Consider the following 10,319-nt stretch of genomic DNA (forward strand, 5'->3'; position numbering starts at 1 on the left):
GTTGGTTCTCGGATTCGCCTCTTCGTTTTTTTTTCTGATTTGCAAAAAAAAAATTGATTCTGGTCCTGAAATCAACTGAAAAATGCTTATGTTTTGCCCCGAACAGTTGAAGATAGTCCTTTTCTTCCTAGTTGTTACAGTTTTCCCATCTATCATTGCAGTGGTATGATTAAAAGTTCAAAATTCAATGTTTAAATTTTAATCCAGCCTTTTGTGTTGACTTCATGGCTCATTTCATAGCATTTAAGCCTATAATAGGATGCCTACACCTGTTTTTATTTTTATTTTTTTTTGCCCTGTCCCTTCATATTTTTTCTGAAAAAATCCGAGAACCAACAAATTAAATTGGTGTGGCCTTAATGTTGAATCAATGGTAGTAACGAAATGCAAGACAGCACATATTTGCAGCGTGGTGAAGATATGGTTAGACTTCGCTGCAAAGATGAAACTACCGCAACTACAACTTTCAGTACTTTCTGTTTTCATACATGTAGATATGAAGTATGTGCATCATATACTTATTATTGTGTGCAATTCAAGATATAACGTCTATAGTAATTGAAGTGAATATGAAGGAAAGAATAAGAGCATTATGCCCAGAATGAGATAAACATAATGAGTTCTTTGTGCACAGTAATGTGTTCAAATTCATCTAACTGGGTCCAACTTGTTTGATACATATTGTATCCTTTGATTTACATTATAGTAATTAATGAATTAATCTACACTTAAACATTTTAGTTGATAGATTATGTAAAGGTGGTCTTTGAGTTTGATCAATAATCATGGTAACATGATTTCTAGATCATATACATAGTAGTATTTATTCAAGTTTTCGGATGATATACTAGTACTGGACAGTGAGTCTGTGAGTGAATTTTCAGGTATTGTATGTAATGTTGATTTGAATTGTTGATTTTTTAAAAATTTTGTTCCTTTAAGGCTATTCCATCTCAAAAGACTTAAAGGATAATTAGAAATTATTAATATGTGTATGCAACTTTAATATATGATAATTTCGGAATATAAATGAAAAGGAATAGAGGGGTCAAAAGTAGTCATAACTATCTCATTTGACTTTTTCAAATGGAAGAGCCCACAATACATGGAATATAATTCCTATAATTTGTTTCAGATCTTATCACATTTTTGTTCTTTCTTTACCATTTTTCGTATGGAAACAAGTTAAAGCTGTAATTATCATTTTGTTTTATCATGTGTCAAGATAAAATTGTGTTATAGTTGTTCTGTTTTGTGGGTAGGAACAGAAAACAAAGTTTGGTCACCCTTACCCCTTGAGGATCTTGAAATTACAAAATCTTCTTCAAATACAGGGAAACTAGCTACCATTTGAATGTTTTGTTGTATGTTATAAGTATGGTTGAATCGAAGTGAACCAGGAAAACTTGCCAAGTAAAATTATCTGTTTCAAAGGTATTTTTGAAAAATAATGTTAGTGAAGGCAGAGAACTTAGAGAAGCTGCATCGCCAGAAAAATTGCAACATAGGAGATGTTGAAATTTAAAATTGTATAAATTTGTGGTAAATTCAAGATGTGTACATAATTTTCTTGCATAAGAAATGGAGAAAAATTAAATTAAGCCTAAACCATTGTGATGTTTGTTTATTTGTTTTGAAAACGTAATATAGTTTTGTTTCTTTTACCCCCATCCAACAAGGTGCCTGTAAACAGCAACTTACGCGGTATGAAGTATACATTAGGTACCGTTAACTTTTTTACAGACATGGTTCCTTTTAGTATTATTTCCTGTTCCATAATATTGAAATAGTAGGCTTCCGAGTCATTAAACTCAGCATATATCATTGACGTATGGCCATCGGCCGTGCAAAATATAAAATGCCACACTCAAACGCAGAAGGATGGCGGCGCCATCCATACCCGTAAAATTTATGAAATAATTTTAGTAGTCCTCGCGTCATTGCGCTTCGATGCACGGCGGGGGTGTGGGAACACGGGAGCCATTAGCCGGTTTCCTCACAGTTGAAGAGCGGTCAAACTAGTTGACCTGGGGGATACACATGGGTGAGCTGGGCGGCAAAATACGAAATCTGGTCTGTCTTTGGCGGACTAGACTTTCATAGAGACCTGCGAAAAGGTTTTTGGCGACGTTTCAGGGAGGAGCCTAATGGTACAGTATTGTGTGCAGTTTGCAAGAATTCTAGGAATGGTACAGGAATTTTGTCCACAGGAATGGAATGTCCAAAGGCATGTCTCTGACTCACATCTATGCCCACATTCCTGGAAACCCTTGGGAAGAAGACCTCTCTGCCCCGGATGGCCCTACTTTCTGTGACCCCAGGGCTCGTTCACTATACACTCAGGGGAGGAGTGCACTGTATCTGTCTACACTAACAGGTACCAACAAGGCTTCCTCAAAATCATGAAATGATAGCAGTGTCATGCAAACTATAACCCTAACAGCAACCACCGTCGCCATGGCAATGTATGTTTTCATTACCAGTCTTGTTTTAACTAGAACAGGATGAAATTTTATCCCCTGAGTCCAGACAAATTCTTCATTCAGCACGGCACTTGTTTCATCATCTTTGAGACAGGAATATCTAAAAATACAGCGCTTCCAATATGCGAGTGATGTGCATATAAATTGCTTTATCTGATGCTCGTACATGATCTCGTCTGCCTATAAGTTGAAGTCATTAGTCTTACATTTGATATGTTGAGGAAAACGGTTACGACTATCTATGCATATTCTTGTCGTGGTACTATATTTACGCGATAGGAATATACTTGAAAATCGTCGATTTTCGACATACATTTTCTTTGCTTACAGTATTACTGTAGTTGAAGTCTTGCCATATGACCATATGACACAAAGACAGCTCTGAATTTTACATATCATTACTTTTTTCTGTAGTAGGTTTCAATTTTATGACAATGCGATATCTTTTTACAAGGCTATCTGTTATGGTAAGCAACCATAGACCAACCGTAATGGCTTATTATATACAGTTTTTTTTAAACTGTATTAAAATATATGTACTAAGATACATAATCATTCGCTTGAATGGCGTAAAGCAAGTCAATGCAACAATAGTTACACTCTTGAAAAACAACATTTTGCGTCAGGTGGGGATTGTGATGAATGACAGTGTTAGTCTCAAAAGAAACATTTGCTTCACCGAGCGAAAACATATTTCAGCTAAACAAGGCTGTATCTCAACCTACGTAAAACGAAAATGGTCCCTAGAATATTTATTGAGTTCGCATTCGCGGCAACAAACCATAATGCCGCTCCGGCTAGACGCAGAAGTAGTTCCTTGTCGTCCCATAGCTGGAGCCGGGATAGCCTGGTATCCAGTCTGATCGTGGTCGGGGCCGAAAGAGCTCTGTCCCGCCCGCCTCACATAGGTTTCCCGGTGTGTGTTTCACGAGAGATTGATTAGCCCTCCACGAACATCGTGTTGGGGGGAAACCAAATCCACAAGCATACTGTCTCTTATTAGCGTAACTCTCCTACCGGGACGGTCTGTTGCACTGGGCGGGGGAAGCTATTAGATCCTCCGAAGGCACAACCTGCCCGAACACCCCAATACCCCCAATCACGTAAGACTGGATACCAGGCTAGAGCCGTGAGTACATGAACGTACTTCATGAATCTAGATTCCCGGCGCCGTGTACATCATTACTTCCTGTGGGAAATATGATCGTACTAAAAGTCTCGCTTACTGAAAACGTTGTACTTCCGTAGGTAATGACTCGTGAAATGCTCTCTCGTATTTCTGGGAACTTATTCTTCGGGCCTGCTCCACTCGTAAAGGAAATGGAACTACTTTTGTCATGTTGATGGCGTAATGTCAGTAAAAACGTACCCCAGACGGAGAAAAAGCTTGTGTCGGGGATGCTGATTTATTTCTTTATTTATTCAGAGAGACAGTTTTGAATTCTTAAAAATACTTTTTCGTTCCCAAACTTCAACCGATTGTGCAATATTTTGTTTCGTTTTAACACCTGATTGGAACTTTTCGCACACACCCTACTTATTCCATCGCTAAATGGTAGATAGTATAGGCGTGGTGGGGCCTTATATATAAAGAATCACATTCAATTTTCTTCCACAGTTTCCGGCCGTTTTGCAATGCTACACGGATAAAAAGTCTTCAGAATTGTCACTTACAAAGATGAGAGTAAAAGCGCAAGGACGTACACAAAACTACAAGCACAGAATCTAATATTATGAACTTTATTACTAAGAGGGTGCGTATTAGCATTAGTATAGAGCTTACAACGAGTATTTGAATCACACATTTAAGAGGCAATGTATACAGATATAAACCACTAAAACAAGACCATTGACTTTTACATCCTGTGAATTCACGTTGGTAGTTACGGTATTGCGCGTGGAGTGTTTGAGTAATGGAGCCGTAGGAAAACAACAACCGACCGGTGGAAGGTAACCATGTTTTCAGCACCAAGGACAGGCATACTCCCGTACCGTGGACGGCGTTACATCCCTGGAAGTGTCAATCCAACGATTCTCCTAGTCTCTACCAGACTAACTACGCTGGCTATACATATAGGAGAATATTTGCCAGGGGAGTTTGGCCGCCTTGGGGTTTGACTATGCCTTCGGAGGGAACGAAACTATCTCCCCGCGGCCGGACTCCCTTGGCCAATTTGATCCTCTTTTTCGCCGAATTCTACGATCCGTATTCCCGTAGAAAGGCCTGGTGGAGGCTACGATTCTCCACTGTTTCTGCTACTACGACCAACACTTGCATGGTAGCCATTACACAACACGTTCGGTACCTTAACATGTAGATACTAGATCATACTAGGGCAGTTCAGCATGGCCTGGCATCGTAAAAACTCTCCAAGGGAGTCCTATCGAGAAGAGTCAGTGGATATCCCGCTGTTCATCCCCAACGTAGTCTTCGTCGTCTATGGGCGCGTTCTCCCTCCTGCCCCGCCGGCGTACCTTCCGCCACTTGGTCAGCGAAGTTCTCTTCACGTACCCGCCGCTCTGGCTGAAGGCAAGGTTGACGGAATCTTTGGTTTCCATGGAAACCACGGGGATGTCCCGGATGTTAGCACGGGGTACAGTTTCACTCATGGAGTCTCTCTGGTTCGACAGCAGCCAGAGTAGCACGAGGAGGGTGGAGGACAGCAGTAAGGCGGCTGTGAACCCGAACACGCCGTACCACAGCCGGGTTCTCCTCGGTCTGCTGCAGGTCACAGAAGCCATGCTTCCCGCCCAGCGATTGCCGGCGGCTCGATGGTCTGACTCCGCGGCAGCCCACGCTCTCCCCACTACCGTGACGTCTTCACGCCACCTCCAGGTATCAGAAGGGCGCTCAATCGACCTGCTCCGGTTCAAATCTTCTCACCCTTCCGAGCCCAGCGGGGGTTAGCAGTTGACGGGACACGGTCTCCCGGCTCCCTGATGCCATTTGAAGCCGGGACTCTCTCGCACCTCCGGTTTGAATGACGTGACAGTTGACACTTTGTAGGCGGCATGAAAGTCCTCCTCGCCGCGTGCCAGCCCCGCAGAGAGCGGTATCACCGGATCGATGTCCTCTCCAGATGGGGCGGAGTGCCTGTTTGAAATGAATCGCCAAATTGCCCAATCCGTTCATGTAATCACAGGCAATGCCTCCAATAACTCCTTAGCACGCGAGCGGGCGTTCGTCTGCGTTCTTTTTTATATACGCACACACGACGATCCTCCTGGCTAACCTCGTACGTAGACTTTTCTAGCGGTGTGTGGCGATGGTTTTTCGTTAATTGGGAGAACTGTATCGGGGACGGATCTGTATTAGGGTAGCTGTATGGGGGGATGTGTGTGTGTGTACGGGGGTCTGTATCGGGGAGAAGCTAAATCGGCATTGAATGCAAGCAGACTTTCCGACCCTAGATACCTAGCCTGCAATCCCCTCTTGTTAATTAGTTTTGGTTCGCCCCCACATTAACAATGCGGGATTCCAGACTATAAGACACTGCCCTCCCCCCGGAAAGAAACAAGAAAACTAACGCAGACGGTACCGCTGTATAGAAAAGTCTGCACAGGAGCCTAATAATCCCCTGTGGCGTCTTAAAGTCACATATTCCACAAGATTTACAGCAGAAATCCGCACTTGCGTTACGATCCCTGTTGCATATGTAAGGATGATATCGTTAATACACTAGATAGGCGGGGAGGATGACAACGATTAGCCTGGTATCCAGTCTGATCGTGATTGGGGGTATTGGGGTGTACGGGCAGGTTGTGTCTTCGGGGGCTCTAAGAGCTTCCCCCGCCCAGTGCAACAGACCGTCCCGGTAGGAGAGTTACGCTAATAAGAGACAGTATGCTTGTGGATTTGGTTTCCCCCCAACACGTTCGTGGAGGGCTAATTAATCTCTCGTGAAATACACACCGGGAAACCTATGTGAGGCGGGCGGGACAGAGCTCTTACGGCCCCGACCACGATCAGACTGGATACCAGGCTAGAGTCTAAGACAACGATCCGACAACATCTTCAGTCACGCATCTCCCTGTCTTAATGACCGAAGCCCGTCACGTACACACAATCACCGCGATAAGTGTTGTTTCCGTTTGATCCGTCATGCGGGAAGAGCCGAGACGGAGACACAATATGGCAAACCGTTCTTATTATACGCTACACTTGGCGTAAGGTGCGTGGACTTATCAAATGGGGCCGGGAACTAAACAGCTGGAACGTATATATAGATGGAGTGAACGTTAACAATTCTGTGGGCATAGTTTGGACAAAGTTTCTAGTACCTTCTCCCAGTATGTTATCATTTTCTTTACATGAATATATGTATATGTATCTTACTAACTATTTCAGACTTTTTCTCTTTCACTACAATGCAGCGGCATAGCTGTAAAAAGCACCAAATTCGCAGTTAGACAAATTTCCACAAATTGGACTGATTTTATAGCTATGTACCTGGAATATTACATACTTGTATCACGAACTCCTTGTACTTTAATCCATATATGTCTTGCCGCCCTTCTCATTCTAGTTTTTGTTCACGTCTTCCCCGCTGACCACGGTTTAAGAAATGGTGTTGCAATCACAAAATCGTGCTTTAGAAATTGGAAAACACTCTTCTGTGAAGGCAAACCGTTCACGAAACGCGTACCGGGCAATTAGTTCCAGCCGGGTCGAGGGCCAGTCGCCCCAGGCCGGTTGACAGATATTCAATTGACGATATAATTGCCCATGAAGAAGCGGAGAGATTGATTTTTAAAGGCCTGTGGGCGATTGGCGTGTAAATACTGGCCTGTGGGGGCTGGGCATTGAACATCAAACGGCCCCTATTATCTAGTCAGTAATGAATTTGCCCGTGTATGCAACCCGTCATTTTCTTTTACATGACTTTTAGTGGGGGCAGGTCAAAAAGTTCTAAAGGGGTGGAAGGCACCAATTTTATGTTTGCCTTCGCAGAAGGAAAATATATTGTTTTTGCTCCGTTTCTTCCTCTTCTTCCTCTTCTTCTTCTCCAAACAAATAAAGTCAATGGTCGGACTAGATGGCTGTCACCATGGTAACTGGTGCTGTAGCAGACAGCCTGTGGTGTTGGGTTACATTATGTAGTAGTCTAGATGTTTGTCACCATGGTAACTGGTGCTGTAGCAGACAGCCTGTGGTGTTGGGTTACATTATGTAGTAGTCTAGATGTCTGTCACCATGGTAACTGGTGCTGTAGCAGACAGCCTGTGGTGTTGGGTTACACCTATGTAGTGGAACAGATCTAGAGTGGCAGCTCACCACATATTGTATATGAAGTTGTTGTTTGAGTACCAACAAACAGAGGAGTAGTTTGTTAGGCTAGACCAAATGTAAAGGTAAACATTATGCAAATGTCACCTTTCTAGTTAAGCCCTGTTTCTAGAAACGTCCTATTTAACCATATTAAGAATTTGCCATTTATATCCTTAAAATCATTTTCCAACAGCCAACAACCCTTCTCGGAAACTTCTACAGGGCTTCAGAAAATGAACTGAAATCAAGCACAGATGGGCAAAGCAAGGATATTGGCAATGAATGAAGACCTTTATTGTACGCAAATACCCACTGGGTTATTAGTAACGATGTAGATATAAGTACAGATGTGTTTTATAATCGAAGGTTTGTCTGAAGCCATTAGAAATATGAACTTAACTGTGTTGCTAACATGTATGAAATGGGGAAACATACATTGCAATTTGGATAATGGATATGTTAACAACGAAATCTCATGTCTTTTGATCGAGTTGTATCTGAATTGGCTGAGAAAGATACAAAGAAAGTATCTGCCCAATGTCAATGTCAGCTAATTGAGAAAACGCGTCGACATTACAAAGTTAACTGTACTGGTACCGTGAATGTCATCATTTGGTTCATGTAATTTCTTTAATAGGATTTGTACAGAGGTTGTATGTCGTGTAGAAAGCGTGGCGTCACGCAGCTCTTCCTGGCGTTTACGTGTGAAATCCGCGGCGCTACTAGCCTGGTATCCAGTCTGATCGTGATTGGGGGTATTGGGGTGTTCGGGCAGGTTGTGTCTTCGGGGGCTCTAAGAGCTTCCCCCGCCCAGTGCAACAGACCGTCCCGGTAGGAGTGTTACGCTAATCAGAGACAGTATGCTTGGGGATTTGGTTTCCCCCCAACACGATCGTGGAGGGCTAATCAATCCCTCGTGAGATACACACCGGGAAACCTATGTGAGGCGGGCGGGCCAGAGCTCTTTAATACGGCCCCGACCACGATCAGACTGGATACCAGGCTACGGCGCTACGAGCTCACATTCTAAACGGTCCCCTGTGGAGATGTACTGTATAATCACCCGGCATCAAGGTTGGGTGTAGTGGAACGGAACGGTGTGCCGCGGTGCATAATGTTTAGCATACGAACCGCGTCAAGCTAGCGGATCTACAGATATTGGGGGTATTTCCGAACGATTTCTGAGGGAGGGCGGGAGTAACTTGAAAATCTCCTTGACATAGCCTTTAATAAAAAAAACACAGCACAATTTTATGAAATAAAGACTAAACTTTCCTTCCAACACTGGAATGAATTAGGACTTACCCCAAATTTTTGGCTGACCCCTTCAACCTTGTTCACGGAATGGACCCGTCTACTTTTGGAACCGTGACGTCAGAGACACGTGACCGTAGTAGCGGATCATACGTGCCAGATAACTTGTGTCGCCCCCCGTCTCAGTGTAGGTCTGTGAGCTCTGTTTGTTGCCATGCCGGAAAGTGGATGGCAAAAAAAAATATGAAGAGAGGAGAGAAGACAGGGTTCTGATTTATCGTTTTGTCTTTCACTCTGATGCAGTGAAGTATTTAATTCTTTTATATATGATGGTGGCTGTGTGTATGTGATATTCCCACTGAATCAAAACCATTTGTACAATGATTGGAGACTTTTATTTTTCAAAGTTGTTTCAGAACTGGATGACAGATGGACGTTGTAATACTTGGCAGTAAACTAGCACAATATAGTTATCATTTCTTGTTTAACAAGGTTTAACTTTATGATATAAAAATTTGAAAATGTACGAATCTTGTTTTTTGGCCCGCCTTGTTTTTTTCCCTATCGCATTAATTTTGGAGTCTGTGGAGGATGTCAGCCGTAAAATTTACTTGCTGTGGCCTTAGAGATATTTCAGCTGGTGTGTGTGTTGCAAAGCAATCCCTCAAGAGAGTTTTTGGAACGGCCCTTCTGTAACGTAATAAACAACGCCTTCTTTTAAACCGTCCCCCAAGAGGTTGCGCTTCTGTTCATCCCGTGGTGTTAATTGTGCCATATATATCTCTGACACACACGGAGCGCACAGTTCAGAAATAAGCTAGCTGTAACACGCACTGTGCATAAATCTAAGCTGGCATAACGGTATGACAATTACGGCAGACGAACGTTGTTAATCGCCGTGTAGAGCGTCAGAAAACGAGGTTCGTTAGAGCATGGTTAGAGCAAATCTGTTTACGGCGATTTTGGCCGTGTTCACGTGAAGTCAGTTAAGGCGCTTTACATGTGGTTTACCCCGAAGCCGGTTTCAAGTGGCTCCATCTGAACGCTCCAAATCACATTGAGAGCGCCTCGATCCCAAACCACTTCTAGAGGAGGTTTCGAATCGGTTTTCCCGCATCGCGATTTGCGATTTGATTTCAATGTAACTTCGCCTGGTCATAGATTACGGGGTGATATTTCTTTATTTATGTGGCAGCAACTTAAAGAGCAGTAATGGTCAAATAATGTGTCCGTTGTATAGGGCGAGCTTCACCGCCTCTGGCGGGACCACGTCGGCATTCGGCCGAGATACGCTGGGGGGGGGGGGGGGGGGG

General features: G+C 43.3%; 1 protein-coding gene across 1 annotated transcript; it reads right to left on the reverse strand.

Moving 5' to 3' along the window:
• Nucleotides 1–4,823: 4,823 nt before the first annotated feature.
• On the reverse strand, nucleotides 4,824–5,303 carry LOC109476026. The gene has a single exon (XM_019776838.1). The coding sequence runs from the start codon at nucleotides 5,223–5,225 to the stop codon at nucleotides 4,878–4,880; it is 348 nt and encodes a 115-aa protein (XP_019632397.1). The 5' UTR covers nucleotides 5,226–5,303; the 3' UTR covers nucleotides 4,824–4,877.
• Nucleotides 5,304–10,319: the final 5,016 nt, after the last annotated feature.

Source organism: Branchiostoma belcheri, unplaced genomic scaffold (genome assembly GCF_001625305.1).
Source record: "Branchiostoma belcheri isolate BF01 breed outbred unplaced genomic scaffold, Haploidv18h27 scaffold36, whole genome shotgun sequence".
NCBI classification, from domain to species: domain Eukaryota; kingdom Metazoa; phylum Chordata; class Leptocardii; order Amphioxiformes; family Branchiostomatidae; genus Branchiostoma; species Branchiostoma belcheri.

Coding starts and splice junctions, on each gene's coding strand:
- LOC109476026 (XM_019776838.1), bottom strand. CDS start 5,225: ATGGCTTCTGTGACCTGCAGCAGACCGAGGAGAACCCGGCTGTGGTAC.